Here is a 17,283-nt window from a genome sequence, read left to right on the forward strand (position 1 = left end):
CTGAGAGCTCAGCCGCAACGATGAGTAAATACGGAACCCTGGTCATGGTATGTGGATCGCTCTTTGAAGGAATATCCTAAACTAACAATATAAGGGCCCTGCGGGTGAGATGCATCTCTGTATAAACTGCACAAGAGACATTTGCTGACTTCCTTCACCCATAACAAAGGCGCCGGAAAAAGTACCTTTTGCACCGCTCTCATACAACACCTCCAAAACAGCAAGCGCCCTTGCTTCTACGTAAACCTCGACCCCGCCGCCGAAGAATTCGCCTTCGAGCCCGACCTCGACATCAAAGACCTCATCAGCCTCGAAGATGTAATGGAAGAAATGAGCCTCGGCCCCAACGGCGGTCTAATCTACTGCTTCGAGTTCCTCATGGAAAACCTCGACTGGCTGACGGACCCCCTCGAAGAAGTCACCGAAGACTACCTCATCGTATTCGACATGCCAGGGCAAATCGAACTCTACACACACGTACCCATACTACCGGGCTTGGTCAAACACCTCATGACGGGCTCCCTCAACATCCGCATGTGCGCCGCATACCTCCTCGAAGCGACGTTTGTTATCGATCGGCCGAAATTCTTCTCTGGTACACTGTCTGCCATGAGCGCTATGATGATGCTGGAGATGCCGCATATCAATATACTGAGCAAGATGGATTTGGTCAAAGGGCAGATAGCAAAGCGCGACCTCAAGCGCTTTGTTGATGTCGATGCGGATCTTATCGAGGACGATCCTGCGCGCAAGAAGCATACGCCGGAGGAGGAGAGGAAATACAAAGACCCGGCGTCGACTGAGAGTCTTATGAGCGGGTCGTCGTTTCATAAGCTCAACAAGGCTGTCGCGGAGCTTATCGATGGCTTCAGCATGGTTTCGTTCCTCAAGCTGGATGTGCAGGACGAGGATAGTCTGGGTGCAGTGCTGAGTTACATTGACGACGCCATTCAGTTCCACGAGTCGCAAGAGCCCAAGGAACCGAAGGATATGGAAGTCGAGTGATTTTCACATCCGAAAGTGTTTGCATTCAAGGTGTTTTGGCTACGGTAGGCATGTCTGGCATTTGCGGGCGTTTACGAATTACGATGGTTGGAGCATACATGGACGCTGGGGGTGACGGACAACACGAGCAGAGATACGATACCCAATACAAAGAACAATCACGAGTATTCACCTAGTGCACTACATTGATCAGAATTATACGAGATACTCCATTGCATTTACGGCAGTACATGTGTTCGGGGCAAACGGCTTATTTGTATAGTATTACCCGAAACACGGCGGATTATGAAACCCTCGCATCAACGTACAGTACGGTGCAGGTGTTAAGCCAGCACAAAACCTCGGTATATACCTCCTGTGTAAGTATATGTCCAGTTCATAACCTGGTAATCTGACCAACGACTCCCAAAAGATTCATGTTGTCGTCCGGCGGCTCGGGATACGCTCGGAGCCGCGCGGTGCTCGAATGAAGCGACGAGAAGACGGGACCCGTTTCTCTACTCTGCGCTTCACGAAGATATGTCGTTTTGCATTAGCGCCGCCGTTTCCGGTCCCTTATCGCATGTTGTCAGCCTTCTTTGTGCCAACTCATGTGTAGGATCCGTGACATCCGCGACTCAAGGCATCGGTGCAGTGAGACTATGTCACGCATCCTCACCTGCGCCGGCTCCTATCACCACTAGCCTGCTGCGCAGCCTGCTGAGCGGCCTCGTGCCCCAGCTCACCACGCAATGCCTTGAGCTTCGCCTCTACCTCCTCCTTCTTCTTAGCCTCTTTATCCAACTGCCTCTCCACATCCTCCATCTTCTGCTTGAAGAAATCCTGCAGCGCCAGCTCTTGTTCCTGGCTGAAAGGAACTTCGTCGGCTCCCTTCTCCGGTAGCTGTGCGCTGCGCTCGCCGTTGGGCAGACCGCGTCTGAGTCTGCCGTTAGCACCGAGCGAGGCTTTCTTAGAGCCGCCCTTGCCGGCGGGTATGAGGTAGTTCCACTGGTCTTCCGATGTGAGGGCGTCGAAGAGGGCTTCGGTCGGTTCGTTAAACTGCACCACCTCGAGGAACTCGGAGCGCACGCAGCCTGTGCGCTCTTGCTCTGCTTGCATCTTCTCGTCGCCGTACTTTTCTAGCTGTAAGAAGTGTTGCCGGTATTGCGCCTTCTCGCCTGAGATGGGCTGGAAGTGCAGTCTTATGTCGATGTTGAAACCTCCCCATCCTGTCTCGGTCACCTCGAATGGCGGCTTCTCTACCATGCGCAAAGGGTTCTCGTATGTGTTGAATATTTTGAACGATACTTTGTTGAGCCAGGCGCGGATGTCGGGGTCGCCGTCGGGTACGCGCACGTATACGGTCCAGCGCTTCGTGTGGTCGTCGGGTACGCCCTTGGGGCGGTCGGGGTGGCCAACCGGGGGCAGCTGCCAGGCTTCAGAGCCGATTACTGCATAGAATGAGTAAATGACTAGGTATGTTGGTTGTGCTGTGTCTTACTAAGGTTGCGACTGATGCGCTTGTTCTGCCCATCATCAGTATGCGCCTACAGCTGTATCGGGGCCTCCGACTTGCCTTGACGCGCTTATTTGAGGCGGGCGCAGGCATCTTGTAAGTTGCGTGGGATAGGGTTCAACAGGCGCGGTCTTGTGTGCTTTGTGAAGTGGTTTGCGCAAATGATAAAGTCGTGTATTCTGTCAAAGGTCGAGCTACGACTGGCACCGATATGCAGGCACGCAGGCTAGCAGCTAATCCTTGTCAGCCCGCCCCGCCTACTTGTCCTGTCCCTTCCCACCTCCCTTCTCGTCTCTCGTCCTCTGATTGTACAGTTTCTCCTGCTTTCCAGCGTTCGGCTTTCCCTCGATCCTGTCCAGCGAGTCCTCGATCAGCCCAATGTGACCGCGCAGTGTTCCTTCTATCTCGTCCAAGCGCGCCTCCTGCTCCTCCTCCATGTGGTCCAGCTTCTTCGTCACCCGAGATCCTGTAGAATACAACGGTTAGAAGAACAACATTACGCGCTTCATACTGAGAGTGGGATTGAAGGGATTGTGCAGTACCAAGATACGTCGCGAAGCCGGCTACAACGGTGAGGTTTGTGCCTACGAGGACGAGGTCGTTCTTGAAGAGGTTTCTGAAGGCTTGCATGATAGCTTAGTATACCGATGTTGGTTCCGTTTGGAAAGATGCGAAGTACAAGCCAGCAGTCACAATACCATATTGCATTTGGCTCTGGCAGAGGGTTCCCGTACGCTAATATGAAGCGTCATGACGACATGGACTTTCTTTCTACTGGTCAGAATTGCGAGTGCGACGTGCCTTACAACGCCATAGTGCTAATAACAGGTTCATCCTATTTACTCCATATGTATGTCTTGCTGAGATACGCCTTGACATGGAGCAACGTCGCGACGTACATGCAAGACGCGGAGGTGAACAGCATCTCCGCATATCCCTGCTCGATCTTACGCGACAGACGCGAAGTGGAGTGACATCAGCACTCGTCCCTTTCCATCAGCCATTGCTCTAGCAGACAACAATCTGACCATTTCTCTGATCAACCACCACACATGACAACAATGGCCTCAACAACAGCACAAGCTGCAAAGAAGAAACTCGTGGTATGCGGCGGCAATGGCTTCTTGGGTATGCAATTGAGGAATTCCCCCGAGCTAGCTCGAGCAATAGCTTTACACCAGCACGACAGCTAGCTAATGTAGCAAACAGGTAGCCGGATATGTAGAGCAGCAGCGCACAGAGGCTGGAGCGTAACCTCAATCTCGTACGCGCACACCATCCTTCCCACGTCGTTCCATTCCTCTATTAACACCTCCCAGACGCTCCGGTACACCCCACTGGTCCTCTGTCTCCTCATCGCAAACACCACCCGACTGGTCCGAAAAGGTCTCATGGCAAAAAGGCGACATACTCGACCCCGAGTCCTATACAAAGCATCTCGAAGGCGCAGATGCCGTAATACACAGCATGGGCATATTGCTAGAAGCCGACTACAAAGGCGTAATTAGCGGACGGGAGAGCCCAATCAAAGGACTACAACGCGCCTTCAGCAGCACCAAGGCCGGAACACAGAATCCACTCACACGGAAGGAGGGGGAGAAGTTGAGGCCGCAGGAGAGCGATGGGCAGCTCACGTATGAGATTATGAATCGGGATACTGGTATGTTGACGCTGACATTGCCGTTGCTTTCTCAATTGGCGCAAACGACTAACTACTGTGTGTAAACAGCCGTGTCTCTAGCCCAAGAAGCCTCAACCCGCAAAGTCCCAACCTACCTCTACATCTCCGCCGCAGCAGGCACACCCATCCTCCCCGCACGCTACATCACAACGAAACGCGAAGCCGAGTCTCTCATCGCATCTACCTTCCCTACCATGCGATCGATCTTCATTCGAGCGCCCTTCATGTACGATAGCAGCCGTACATTCACACTCCCCATTGCGGCAGCAGGCGGTGTGGCTGCCATGATAAACAGCGCGGTTGGAGGAAGATTGACGTGGCTGATGGGCGCGGGTGGCATTAAGCCGCTGAAAGCGGATCTGGTGGGTGAGGCGGTTGTAGAGGCACTGGAAGATGAGGATGTTAGGGGTCCGGTTGAAGTACCGGAGATCGAGAAGCTGGGGACGAGAGCGTGGAGGAAGAATATGCTATAAGACAGACGAAAGACATGGATGATTCATGGAATGATACTCGATTCATAATACCTCAACAACTTCGATCGCATCTATCTAGTACACTGGGGTAGACTCTGCACACTTGTGTTCGACAAGGTCTGCTATGAAGCAGCTTCCCTTTCTTGAGCCGTACCAAGGACCCTGGCCTGCACATGGTAGCATGTACCCTAAGGTGACTGTGAATCAGGTACGACTCAGGAGAGCCGAACTTCTGCGGAGTGGAGTCTGAAGCAGCGCTGTAAGGTGGCTGTTCAGGCTGTAGGACGACCCTCTTGCAACAGCCTATTAGGCTTCTTTTCTTTATGCTCCTCCTTCATGCCGCATGCGAACTGGGACATGCAACTAGATTTGGTGTTCGTGCCGCATGGATTCGAACACTCTGCGATCGCGAAAAGACTGCAAAGCCAGATAATACCCAGGCTCACTTCTTCTTATGCCCACCCCCATTCACCAACTTCTTCTTCATATGCTTAGGCATCTTCTCCTTCCTCTTCTCGCGCTTCTCCTCCTTAATCGCCTTCTTATGCGCCACCTTCTCGTCATGATCGACATGCTTCTTTCCACGGCTAGGGCCCTTATCGAAGATACTCTGGTCAACCTCAGAGCCTGAGCTACCGTCGTCCGACTCAGCATCTGAAGCATCAGAGCCGTTGTTGACGACGTTGTCGGCAAGGAGGGCTTGGTATGGTAGGTCGGAAGCACCGCCGGCGTTTACGAGCTCGGCGTCGCGTTCGATGTCGTAGACTTGTTCGAGGGTTTGGGGGATGTATTGGTTGCGGAAGACGTCGTCGTCTTCTTCCTCCTTTTTCCGCTCCTCTTCGGTCAACGGCTCTTTGCTTAGAAGGCTGCGGATGCTTTCTTCCATCTGCGTCTGCTCCTTCGCAGTCTTGGCACCTGCCGCGCTGGTGATGTAGGCGTAGGCCTTGCGCTCACTCAGCGTCTCGACGTTGCGGGAGCGGAAGAAGTCAGATACGTTCTTGACATCCATGCGCAGGAACTCGAGAGAGCGAGGATGGTCGTGCTCGACGGCTTGCGAGACGTCGATGATCCACTGCTTGCCCTCGTGGTACAGAACGTTGTACTCGCTCAAATCTGCGTGGACAAGACGACATGTCTGATACATTATGCGCATGTATGCCAGCATCTCGAGATATAGACTTGTCCACTTCGCGTCCTCTTCCTCTGCTGTGAGACCCTCGAAGCGCACATCCTTCAGACGGGGCGCTGCCTTGCCTTTGCGGTCACCGACGAAGCCCATAACAAGGACGTGATTCCGCAGCGCATGTGCCATTGGTGATGGAATGCCTGCATCGTGTATCCTAGCCAGGTTCCTACGCTCCTTGTCTGCCCACATCCGTACCATGGCGCGGTTGTTACTCTTGTTGTATCCTTGCCTGAAGCGGAACTCGCCCTCGACGTACTTCGCGCGGTCCTTGAAGACGAGAATGGATGTCTTGTATACCTTGACGGCACGGTGGATGGGGTCGGCGTCCTCTTCCGCGGCTTCGGTCATCGCATGGTATACGTTGGCTTCTTTGCCCGTGGAGATGACACCGTGAATCTCTGAGATTACGCCGCGGTTTATGAGTTGCAGCAGGATCATCTGCGTCCTCCGATCCAAAACTTGTTCGGTTGTCGCGCGGTCTGCCTTGTCCTTGTCCCTTGCGTTACCCCCGGACGCACCCGTCATGCGCCCGGTGAGGCGAATCTTGCCCGCATGCTTCGCGAGGGAGGCGACTTGGTCGTCGATGGAGGCGTTTGTGTTGGCGGACGGCTTCTGTGGATTCGACTTGGGCTTGTGATCGTCTGGGATGTTCGTGTCGTTTAGCTTTCGCTGGCGGTTGTAGGCTTTGGTGTAGTCGTGGTGGTCGCCGGATATTAGTTCTGGCACTATTTCGTCTTCGTCTTCGAAAAGGTCGTCAATTTCGTTATCGTCATCGTTAGCGGGCGTTTCGTTTGTAACTGGCTTTTCGACCTGGTCGACTTCTTCATGCTGTTGCTGTGGCAGCTCTACTCCTCCGTCGGTGGTGGCCATAGTTGGTTGTGTGTGGAATGTTTACAGGATCTGAAGGATCGGCATGGGCATGTATATTTCGTCACACGTGAAATTCGAATAATTCTGCCACTGAGGGGCAACGGCGGGGCGAGCCCTGGAAGGCGGTGTAGCGATGAGTCACGTGCCGATAGTGAGCCCTGCCCACGGGCGCGAGTGAGCTTCGGCTTCAGTTGTGAATCTTGGTAGCCAGAAAAAAATCAAGTGAAAAGCTTACTAGCTATTTCTGGGTAGCGCCCCGTGTACACCTGCATCTCACATGTCTGGCACCGGGCGTCGGAGCGACTGCGCCGCCTACCAAACTGCACCTGTCAGACATGCCCCTTTGCAACCTCTCCGCGCGTCTTTTTTTGCGCCGACATGTTTGCAACCGGCCGTTGGAGAGACGTCATTGATAGACGGATGATCGCCAAGATTAGATAGGAGAGCGCGCATCGCTCCAGCTGTCAGGGCTGCCCAGGTGCGCATCGCAATGACGGGAAACGTCAATCCCTCCCACTTGCTGGGCGCAGCGGCACAGCCACATCCACGCAGCCGGCCAACGCCCAAAGCATAAGAATTAGTGGCTGGGAAGAAGAAACATGAGCCAGATGATGCCAGGCACTTCTCCATTCTGATAGGCGCCTGCGGCGTCGCCGCCAGAACGGGCTCCGCGGCTCGACTATCCTGACACGCCCTAGTCTCCACAGACGGCTGGTGAAACACTTCAGGAGAGCCATCACGACCATTCAGGTCTACGCAGCGCTTGAACTGGAGACATGTTGCATGGGCTTGAGAAGCCGCATGGACTTCGGCCGCTGGCCGCTGATGCGCGTCCTGGCGCGCAGGGGAGATTGCTTCGTATAGCATTTCGTGACTTTTAATAGTCGGTGCTCCTCTGACACGCAGCACTGGCCTGCACTCTTTGTCTAACCTTTCATACTTCACACTCTCTCAGTCGATTCTCTGGACGCAGGTCGACCTCAGTCACTACATTCTTTTCAACGCTCGCTTGCGAAGCACTACATTCCTTAACACCACTCTACGCATTGTTGACATTGTGTCTTGCGTGTGAAACGACGCCGTACAGCACATCTCGGACGACTACTTCTTTTTGTCTTATCAACTTATCTCGAACCACTAGACTTTACCGAGATATCCACCATGCGTTTCTCCACATACTCTACCGCGAGCGTGCTGGCTGCTCTGGCCACCGCTCAGACCTTCACTGATTGCAACCCCATGGAGAAGAAATGCCCTAACAACCCTGCCATGCCCCAGAACTGGGAGACCGACTTCACTGCCGGAAAGGACGCTATCAAGGGATGGAAGCAGACTGCCGGTTCCCTGAAGTATGGACCCGAGGGCGCTGAATTTACCGTTGCTAAGAAGGGTGATGCTCCCACTATTGGATCCGAGGCCATGCTTCACTTTGGATACGTTGAGGTCGTCATGAAGGCAGCTCCTGGCGTCGGCATTATCTCTTCAATTGTTCTTCAGTCTGACAACTTGGATGAAGTCGACTGGGAATGGATTGGTGGCGTAGACAGCCGTGTTCAGCAGAACTACTTCGGCAAGGTACGCGACCAACAATTTGCAATGTCTTTTCCCGAAAACTAACACCAGCCAGGGCAACACTACCACCTACGATCGTATGATCGAGGCCGATGCACTCAACAACCAGAACGAGTTCCACAAGTACGCTCTCAACTGGACTTCTGAATCGCTCACCTGGATTGTTGACGACAAGCCTACCCGCACATTGAACTTCGCCGATGCCAATGGCGGCAAGAACTACCCCCAAACGCCCTGCAATGTTCGTCTTGGAAACTGGCCAGGTGGTGACTCCAAGGACGAGGGCACTCGTCAATGGGCGGGAGGTAACGTCACCTACGACGATGCGCCCTTCACCATGACTGTCAAGAGCATCAAGGTCATCAACTACTCGCCCGGCAAGGAGTATGAGTGGACCGACAAGACTGGCGACTTCAAATCCATCAAGGTCATCGATGCCGGTAACACAGAGGGTGCTCCTGTCAACAGCGTAGCCATCGAGGACTCCGCTGCCGCCACCGGAGCTCCCATCGAGTCTGGCATCGACGCCCCTGCCGCCACTGGTGGTTCTGACAGTGGTTCCGACTCGAAGCCCTCTGGTGCATCCACTACCTGCACGGAGAGCGACGCAGCGAAGCCCACACCTCCTGCTGTCCCAGCCGGCGGCAACGGCGGATCTGGCTTCAACTACCCCACCGGCGGCGCCGCTGTCCCCCAAGAGTCAGGCAGCCCTGACTCTCCTACCGACAGCGACAGCGAAGATGAGCCTTGCGAGTGCGGTACTGCTACCGTCACCGTCACCGGCGCTCCCCCGGCAATCACCAACGCACCACCCGCCACCTTCACGACTGAGTACCCTGCTGTGCCCATCTCTAGTCTGATCACTTCCGCGGTAGCTTCATCTCCTCCTTACCCCACCGAGTCTGGTCTGGAGATCGACACCAGGTCCGCACCTGGTGTTGTCATGCCATCAATCGCACCTACTGGTGCGCTGCCTCAGCCCTCCGGCAACGCTACCTTCTCTGCCCCACCATCGCAGTTCACTGGTGCGGCGAGCCATGTCAAGGCCGGGGGTCTTGTCGGTGCTATGATGGGTGCTGTCTTGCTTGCGTTCTAAGTCGCTTGATAGATACTGATGATTTTGGAAAATAAATGCAAGGGGAGATTACGTTGGTTGTAAATATTATTTCAGTGGTAGAGCGTTCGATACGCATACTACATTTTTTGACGATAAAGACACGTTGTGATCAAATTCTTCTTTCTCCATAAGTTCTTCCTTGTGGATAATTGCTACTGCACACTACTTCACGTGCGATATTCACTACACCATTCACTACCGATAAAACTTGTCCTTCCTAGCCGGCTTCCCATCCATAAGCCCAATCCTCCCCACATCGTCATCAGCATCCATGTCAGCAACGAATCCCGGAATCTTATGCAAAGCCTCGCACTCTTCAATATCAGCAATCGTAGAATACCGTTGAAGCTTCGCTCGGTACGTCTGCTGCAACTCTGCCCCAAGCCTGAAGACTGTATGCCCATCCAGAATCGCGCTCCATCGTCGTCTGAAGCCATAGAGAAGGCAAAGACCTGAGCTGATCAAGGCCCACAATCCGAATAAAGCCACAGGAACAGCGGCTGGCATTACGCCCGGTTCGATCACGGTGCCAGCGACGAAAGCCGTGAGGTCGGGGACGTGTGATTCGAGGTGTGTTCCGTTAACGGCTATGAAATCCCGACCGTCATTGTACATGAGCTTGATGGCGTAGGTGGAGTATGCTTGTAGAAGAACCTGTCGAAGTTGATCGGCTTGTAGATAATAGAGATGATCATCAAATCTCGTGATGCCAAGGACAGCTCCTTCTGTGGGATCTTCGAACAATAGATCAACCGGTGACGGTAGGCCTATCGAGTCAAACAACCACTTCAACCAACCATACTCGGTGATGTTGAGTGTACAGGCGAGCGTCTCTGCACTAAAGCGTTTCGCACAATCATTCTTTGAGGTATACGTAGGTACTGGAGTGTCGCTCCGTTGGAAGTTAGAGTAAGTAGAGCGAACGCCGTCGATGTTTGCTGAGCCTACACTGCTGCTTGACGTACAGGACACACCAATTGCTCCAAGTCTCTCCTCACCATCGATGTACTCGCCGGTTAACGACTCGATCGTACGGTCGATGGTAATGTTCCCAGAACCTGTTGGGGCGAAAAGTGTTTGCCACAACAAAACCTCAAAAGCTCTCTTGTGTTCAATTCCGGGATACGGTTTTGAGGGATCTTCTTGCAGATTATGATAGCAGTAAGACGTTGACAGGTATTCCATATCGTAAAGCCAGCCGCATGGCGGTTCTTCGTTCGAGCCCGTTCGTAGCGACAGGGATTGATACGCAGTCTCTATGACTGCACCGATGTTTACTACCCCTTTCGCTAGATCGGGTAAGTATCCAGCGTCACCCCCTGCGGGCTCTTTCCTTATCTCCACAAAGGTTTTGTTGTCATGGAGCCGATATGACATGTAATTAGGAACCGTGCTCGGCACAGGAGCCAGGGTGGAGGTAGCAGCTGGAGCAAGGCTGTCGGTCGGGCCCAACGGGGACGCTGCTGTCGTGAATTCGTCGATGGGAGAATCCTGATCCGCTCTTCGTACAGTTATCATTCTTTCTAAATCGGGCAAGATGGATCTAGAACCCCAGACATCTGTTGAAGACCGACGGTCTTTTAGGAGAACGAAGTCAGACAATTTGTCTACGATCTTGCAATCGTAATGTAACAATAGACCCCAAGCTTTTCCCTCTATAGGAGTTTCACCTTGAGCGGTCAAAAAGATCTCTTCGACGCTCTCAGCATTCGGCAGTATTACTGGAACATTCTTCAAGAACTCGTTCTTCGATCGATCGAAGTTTTCAGGTGTGTAAACAGCACCATGTCCGAGAACACGTGCGGTGATGTAGGACCTTCTGGATGGCCTCCGACTCCCAGGGACGGCGTTGAAGGTCGATTGAACGAATCCGGTAACATTCGCTCCTTGCCCTGGCTTATCATGAAGGAAACCACTAGTCATCTCAAGACAGAGGCCTGACAAGGGCCAAGCCACGAAGACAACAACGCTTGGAAGTGCCAGAACAAACCACAACGGAGAAGGGAGCTTGCTGTGCTGATTGCGCTTCCTGCGTATTTGCACAACCCATTTGATTGCTTTCATCCAGCCACCGGGGCCAGACCATGTATTGTCAGCATGCAACATAAGACGCATGGCATCTTCAACTCTCCAGGTTCGTTCCATGAGCATGCCAGCCTCTGCACCAGCCAGTCCGTAGAGACTTAAGCTGAGTCCGATCACTCCCGCGACGAACCAACTGTAGAAGACCCATTTGGCACCCGGTGGTCCGAAGGCTACTGTCGATTCGGGGTGGAGCGGGGCGAGGTAGATGCGCCAGATGGTGATGAGATAAGATACTACGATCACCGGTCCAAGGATGCCGACTATCGTGCGGAAGTAGAAGCGGCGAAGAGGTTGGCCGAATGAAATGAAGTCTACATTTTGGAAGGCATCGGTCTCCTGACTGTCGATGTGCTCGGATGTGAGACCAGCTACCTGATTCTCCAAATGGACTTCGGGGGGTTGATCAACCGCACCCGCACCAAAATTCTGCGGGTAGCTGTGGACGCTCGCGTTGTGCTGGCATGGGTTGATGTTGACGTTCTGTTGATATTCAGTGCTATCGACGTCCTGTTGGTGATCGTCTTCGGAGGTGAAGCCGTGCTCAGAGAGAAGGCTAGTTGAGGAGACCTCCGTCGTGCGCCCCTGCAGTCTGCAATTGTCAGTCACAAACCCAGGTCTCGTCGCAGAACGAAGCTTACCGGTACTCGGACTCATACTCCTCCATTTCCCAAGCAAGGGCTCCAGGCACACCGATTGAGCTGTAACGCTGAGAACTCATGTCGGCCAGACGGCGAAGATGAGACGCAAACTTTCGCAGTAAAGTGGGAAGTGCTAGGGGGCTGGACAGCGAGCCATCTTGTATATGAGGTGTAGTGCTACCTGTTTCTTTGGCATGGCAGTGTCAGCCTTGTGATGTTGCACAAGGCTGTGGTCGAGGTGTGGGGGCGAAAGAGCGAGATTGAACTCCAGCCCTTGCGCCTTCTGTATTGGCAACCGGCTGTTCGGGGTCCACATGACAACACCGATCGCTCACTATTGGCAGGCACCATGGAGATGTTATCTTAATATTGCGCTGTTATTCTTGCGACTACATAGGGATTGCTTCTGGTAATCCCGGTGAGAATTGGTGCAACCACCTGGCGAATCGCGTGTAGAGTATATGTGTACAATACAGGAATATTCCGCGCAGCACCAAATGCGCCTTCCCAAGCACCTTCCCTGATGACGGAATGAATAGAGTGTGCCTTTGACTCAGTCTGCGGCCTGGTCTAGTTCGGGCTGGTCATTGAGTTCCTGATAACAGAGCTGACCTTCCCGCCCCACTGCCACCCGTCATCACCATTGACTCCTAGAAACAGCCGACCACCACTCCCCCGCAGTTCAGACATCTCGAACCGTAACCCTGAGATTAGGACCAATCTCCCTTCTCACAACATAAAACCCACTGTCTTCCCTCCTCTCCGTGGTATACTGATGCTGTTTACTACTCTGCCACCACTTCTCCTTAGCAGCTCGCTCGCACTTCGCCTTGATACAACTAATCCATTTGGAGCATTTGCAAAGCGAAAGTTTGTACCATGCACACTTCCCGCCACTTCCAGTCCCCTCGGCTCCTGCTTTTGTAGCGTTCTGTTTATCACTAGCAACACCCTCAGTTACAGGCGCACCTCGCGGCTGCAGAGCTGGCGGCTGCCGCTTCGTTCGTCTGTCTCTCTGGCCCCACTTTGTCCGCCGTTGAACTCCTTCGATCAAGGAGCCCGGGACGAGGTATGATGATGGGTCGGGAGGGTAGGGGTTGACGAGACCGTAGGGTGTGCTGAAGGGTGTGGGTGTGATGGGTTGGAGGTAGGAGAACTTGGTTTCGGAGCGCAGTTCTGGCGTTGGCGCGACGGCGCAGTGGCTTCGTGTACGCCTGAGGTCGGGCGAAGAATGTGATGCTGGGTCCTCTTTCACGGGCGCTTTATAGTATGAGCCGGCATAATTCGTTGGTGTATGACGGCGGTGGTGGACGTTCGAGGAAGAGGATGCCGCTTCATGCTTGACTTTGCTCGCTCCTGTCGGGATGTAGTATCCCTTTTCTGGTTCCTCTTCTATCTTGACTTTTGAGGCTGGGTGTGACGCATCGAAGTCACGGAAAGTCTCGACAGCGAACCTCTTGTAGCTGGAGCTAACCGATGGACCTGAAGTTTGGCTGCGAAGTGACAGTACATCTCTATGTACTAAGGAAACATCGCTCTCTTTCTTAACTACCGTAGATCGGTAGAACTGTTCAGCGAGGGGAGTCGGTACGCGGAGTGGAGATTTAGACCATGCTGTTGTGAAGGATGGGTAATGTGGTGGTGTTTCGAGATCGGCTTTATCTTCGACCTTGATGTGAACTGTATGATGACGGGAAGAAGGCCCTCCGGGCTTGACTACTTTTGTTTCTTCCCTGTAGTCTCGACGTCGGGATGCTGGCGTGGTTGGGTATACCGTGTTATCGGGACTCTCGGGCTCAACTTTTACTCGTGCGCGAGGCTCTTGCTTCCTTCCCACTACTGCTATAGTGCTATCAGTTCCAAGCGCGCTGAATCGGCCAGGTATTTGTATGATTTCGGGAGTCCTTGGTGGCACAGCATCTCTGCTTTGTGTACGAAGATCCCTTGCTGAAGAGCTTCGCCTGGATTCGCTGACCTTGGGGACCATCGTATGCTAAGGCTATCTTGCTTTGATCTGGTTTCGATAGTGTAGTAGATGATTGCGACGCAAGATCCGTTCCCTATCCTCGAAATATTCGGCGATGTTGCTGAGGTACTGAATGCAGGCGGGCGTGAAAGTCAGGTTGCAGACGATTAAAATGCTTAGTGAGTGAGTAAAGATAGAGCCCAGCGATGTGCCATCGGTTGCCGACGATGGGACAACGTAATCGGGAAGGAGCCTGGACGCGGTAGATGCTGTGAGGTCTGCAGGGCAATTACGAATTTCGCTGATCGTCTACTCAGTGTGGCATGTCATGTGCGGGTGTACCCAGGAAAAAGGGTCCTGGGTGGAGCCATGGGCCCAAGATTCAATCGACCACCTGTTCTTCGCGGAGAAAGACACGTAAGCTGTTTTGGTAATGTTTTGATGTAAGCATACCCAAATGGAGATGTAATGAAGACGTCGGACCAGCGCAAAGAAGACGATTTTGACGGAGTCATGGCATTGTCTGTCGAATGTAAGATCGAAAAACCCTGCGTCAGCTGACCACCCATTGACACTGACACTGGCTCAAATGCGCCTCTTCCCGTTGCTCTCGATGCCTAATACGTCCCATAGGTTGCGATGTGGAGACTGGAACATTACCCTTAGAATTGTCCAAACGCAACATCACCTCCTCCGAAAGTGGAGCAAGGGTACCGTCCGATTTCATAGTCATTTTCGAACAAAAAGGGGTCTTTCCATTTGGCGTCCACTCCTCGACCAACTCAACGGCGTAGGGGAAATCCGGCAGCGTAGTGGAATTATCCACATCGACCGTGCCTGGTGCAGTATTGGTAGCGCTGGCAGTCGTAACTCTGGTAGGGTAGATGTAACCCTCAACAGTCGTCTCATTGAAGATGCACTGCCACAGACTATTCCCAGGTTGAAATGGAGTATTTGACGTCGAAGCATGCACATGTGGCTCTCCTGCCAGAGGTAACTCATCCTGGCTGAGCAATACAATCTTGTCGTAGGTGGTGCGGAAGTGATAGGCGAAATCGTCTTCGCGCTCAGTACCGTTAATCGCTAGTAGCTCCATAGGTGGAATGACCGGTATGCGTTCGCCATGGCGGACGATGTCGTTGCTTCCCGATGGCCCCACCGCTATCATGATCGTGCTGTCGTTGCCCGCCAAAGCTGGAAGTATGCTTAGTTGAAAGGTTGTTTCAGACGCGCATTGCCACGCATTTTGATCCTCGCTTGTCAGACATGCCATACTCTGCTGCTGCGGAAGTTCAACAGGTAACGCAAAGATTCCACGTCGGAGGTTGTTGGTAATGTTGGTACTTGAAGGGCCATTGCTAGCAACGTGTGCGGTCGCATCCTCATCGCTGTAGACTCCATGTTAACGGCGTCCTTATGGTTTGCCTTCGTACAGCTTACCTGGTTGAAGATCGATCTTTGACGGCCAGAAGACTCAGCCCGATCGTAAGGAGCATCAGAAATTGTAAAATCAGCAGAGTGAAGATGCGTTGCCGCTGAGACATTCGCTGCCATATACATCCTGGAAGTTTAGGCAGAGGCTTGTTGAAATTATCGGCTTCGTCCCATGATGGCACGAAGACTTCTTTCTCTTCTTGATCTGGACTGAGTATAGGAGCCGAGAGAATGTTACTCCTTTCGAGAGGGATCGCCTCGATCCCATCCTCGATCTTTCTGATTAGGCATGTTCCCGAATGAATTCCAGATGTGTTTGTTGAGTCAGAGCCCCCGTAGTTGGCTGGGAAGGTGGTATAAATGCTGGGGAGTGGCTGGATGCTGCTGATGGACCGGTAAGGCAGCCGCATAAGTGCAATCCAAAGTTATTTACGAATAGATATTAATAAAGAATGTATTCCTGGTGTTGTCTCTGGACCGGCCAGGCACGCAGGGCTGCAGGAAGCGAATGAGAGAATAGAGAGTGAGTAAAAATAATGAGTGCCGCATACCAGAAATAGTTCCACATGAAGGGATATAAACAATTGCTCATGACCTGTTGAGTTCATGAGAAGTATGTGCCGTGCTTGCATATCGCTTTAGCTACGCCGTGCTCATACCACAGCTCGATATCCAATCGAACACCCACCACGGCCAGGGGCTGGCTGGATTACGGCTCGTGTTTGCTACCAGATCAAGGACGGATTGAGTAAGAGGCTGGAATTGTAATCGTTAGCAGCCTAGAGTATTGGCTCTGCGCTCCCCGTATGCGATGGATTGTAGGTAAACTGTGCGATAGCCGCCCATCCTCATGCCGGTCCTTGGGACGGCCGTGGTGCCTGGGAAGCCAAAGCGCGGACCGGACCGAATGCGAACAGCTGTCGCGAAGAATAGAATTGGGAATAGCTGAATGACTTGTGCGCTATGCGCGAGCCTAGGGCACGCGTATACTTCTGCGTAGAGTATCGTTGGCAAGCTACGCTCGATACCGAGAGGCTCAACTGCGAAAGTCGCGAATAGAGACCTCCGCTTTGAATCGGACATGGTTGTTGAAGCAAGCAGCGGGAAAGGTTGTACCGTGTGTCAACGCGCGTGTTTGGTGTGTGACGACTAGCCGCCGCCCAGACGTGCCGCAGGCCGCATCACGGGTCAAAGACAGAGCGATCGAGCAGAGCTGTCGGCCTGTATCTCTGCCGTCTCGTTCATTTACCGCCGAGTGCAGACTTGCAGCACGTGTGAAAGCTCATGCTTCGTCGATGGCCTGAGTGATGGGTCCAGGGTACGGAGACGCGTCGTGGAAATGTGGGTGGTTGGTTGTGCTCCAGGGCTAGCTCCACCAGCTCTTCCGAGGCGGGCAGGATCGACCCGAAGCGCGTCAGGAACTCGGCCAATACCTTCACAACCATCCAAAGACACCCCATCGACTGCCGCTTCTTCTTGGTGACGAACAAAACGCGCTTCGGATTGTGCAGTTGCCTTCCCGTTCTCAGAGTCCACTAATATCTACCCCGTCCTACTGCCGGTTCCCCAGGTGAACGCAGAGGCCACCAAGTTTCGCAAATATTGACATGTTTCGAAACAAGAAACAGTGCACCAGCGTCATCTCACCATTGTTTCGAAGACAGGCAATCTTCAGGATTTTATACTGGATTGTGCATATTTCCTACTTCGATAGAGCTGACCAACATGGCTCCCCTGGCGTCATCCGCTCTGTTTCCAAAC

At 53.1% G+C, this 17,283-nt stretch overlaps 8 protein-coding genes across 8 annotated transcripts; 3 read left to right on the top strand and 5 right to left on the bottom strand.

The window, feature by feature from the left end:
• Nucleotides 1–20: 20 nt before the first annotated feature.
• On the top strand, nt 21–1,005 carry J4E84_008739 (uncharacterized protein; the record flags this gene model as incomplete). The annotated part of the gene is made up of 3 exons (XM_049391308.1): nt 21–47; nt 95–119; nt 170–1,005. 3 exons carry the CDS (start codon nt 21–23, stop codon nt 1,003–1,005), a joined length of 888 nt encoding a protein of 295 aa, XP_049241010.1.
• Nucleotides 1,006–1,659: 654 nt separating this feature from the next.
• Nucleotides 1,660–2,593, bottom strand: J4E84_008740 (uncharacterized protein; the record flags this gene model as incomplete). The annotated part of the gene is made up of 3 exons (XM_049391309.1): nt 1,660–2,435; nt 2,486–2,510; nt 2,567–2,593. 3 exons carry the CDS (start codon nt 2,591–2,593, stop codon nt 1,660–1,662), a joined length of 828 nt encoding a protein of 275 aa, XP_049241011.1.
• Nucleotides 2,594–2,757: 164 nt separating this feature from the next.
• J4E84_008741 (uncharacterized protein) lies at nt 2,758–3,130 on the bottom strand (the record flags this gene model as incomplete). Its single annotated transcript, XM_049391310.1, has 2 exons — nt 2,758–2,966; nt 3,043–3,130. 2 exons carry the CDS (start codon nt 3,128–3,130, stop codon nt 2,758–2,760), a joined length of 297 nt encoding a protein of 98 aa, XP_049241012.1.
• Nucleotides 3,131–3,561: 431 nt separating this feature from the next.
• On the top strand, nt 3,562–4,654 carry J4E84_008742 (uncharacterized protein; the record flags this gene model as incomplete). Its single annotated transcript, XM_049391311.1, has 4 exons — nt 3,562–3,628; nt 3,710–3,764; nt 3,820–4,160; nt 4,230–4,654. 4 exons carry the CDS (start codon nt 3,562–3,564, stop codon nt 4,652–4,654), a joined length of 888 nt encoding a protein of 295 aa, XP_049241013.1.
• A 442-nt stretch (nt 4,655–5,096) lies between these two features.
• On the bottom strand, nt 5,097–6,710 carry J4E84_008743 (uncharacterized protein; the record flags this gene model as incomplete). Its single annotated transcript, XM_049391312.1, has 1 exon — nt 5,097–6,710. One exon carries the CDS (start codon nt 6,708–6,710, stop codon nt 5,097–5,099), a length of 1,614 nt encoding a protein of 537 aa, XP_049241014.1.
• Nucleotides 6,711–7,871: 1,161 nt separating this feature from the next.
• Nucleotides 7,872–9,378, top strand: J4E84_008744 (uncharacterized protein; the record flags this gene model as incomplete). Its single annotated transcript, XM_049391313.1, has 2 exons — nt 7,872–8,285; nt 8,338–9,378. The coding sequence occupies 2 exons, from the start codon at nt 7,872–7,874 to the stop codon at nt 9,376–9,378; spliced, it is 1,455 nt and encodes a 484-aa protein (XP_049241015.1).
• A 216-nt stretch (nt 9,379–9,594) lies between these two features.
• On the bottom strand, nt 9,595–12,202 carry J4E84_008745 (uncharacterized protein; the record flags this gene model as incomplete). Its single annotated transcript, XM_049391314.1, has 2 exons — nt 9,595–12,073; nt 12,123–12,202. 2 exons carry the CDS (start codon nt 12,200–12,202, stop codon nt 9,595–9,597), a joined length of 2,559 nt encoding a protein of 852 aa, XP_049241016.1.
• Nucleotides 12,203–12,804: 602 nt separating this feature from the next.
• J4E84_008746 (uncharacterized protein) lies at nt 12,805–14,719 on the bottom strand (the record flags this gene model as incomplete). The annotated part of the gene is made up of 2 exons (XM_049391315.1): nt 12,805–13,958; nt 14,668–14,719. 2 exons carry the CDS (start codon nt 14,717–14,719, stop codon nt 12,805–12,807), a joined length of 1,206 nt encoding a protein of 401 aa, XP_049241017.1.
• Between the last annotated feature and the right edge of the window lie 2,564 nt (nt 14,720–17,283).

Source organism: Alternaria hordeiaustralica, assembly GCF_023758085.1.
Source record: "Alternaria hordeiaustralica strain BMP 2776 chromosome Unknown scaffold_23, whole genome shotgun sequence".
Classification (NCBI taxonomy): Eukaryota; Fungi; Ascomycota; class Dothideomycetes; order Pleosporales; family Pleosporaceae; genus Alternaria; species Alternaria hordeiaustralica.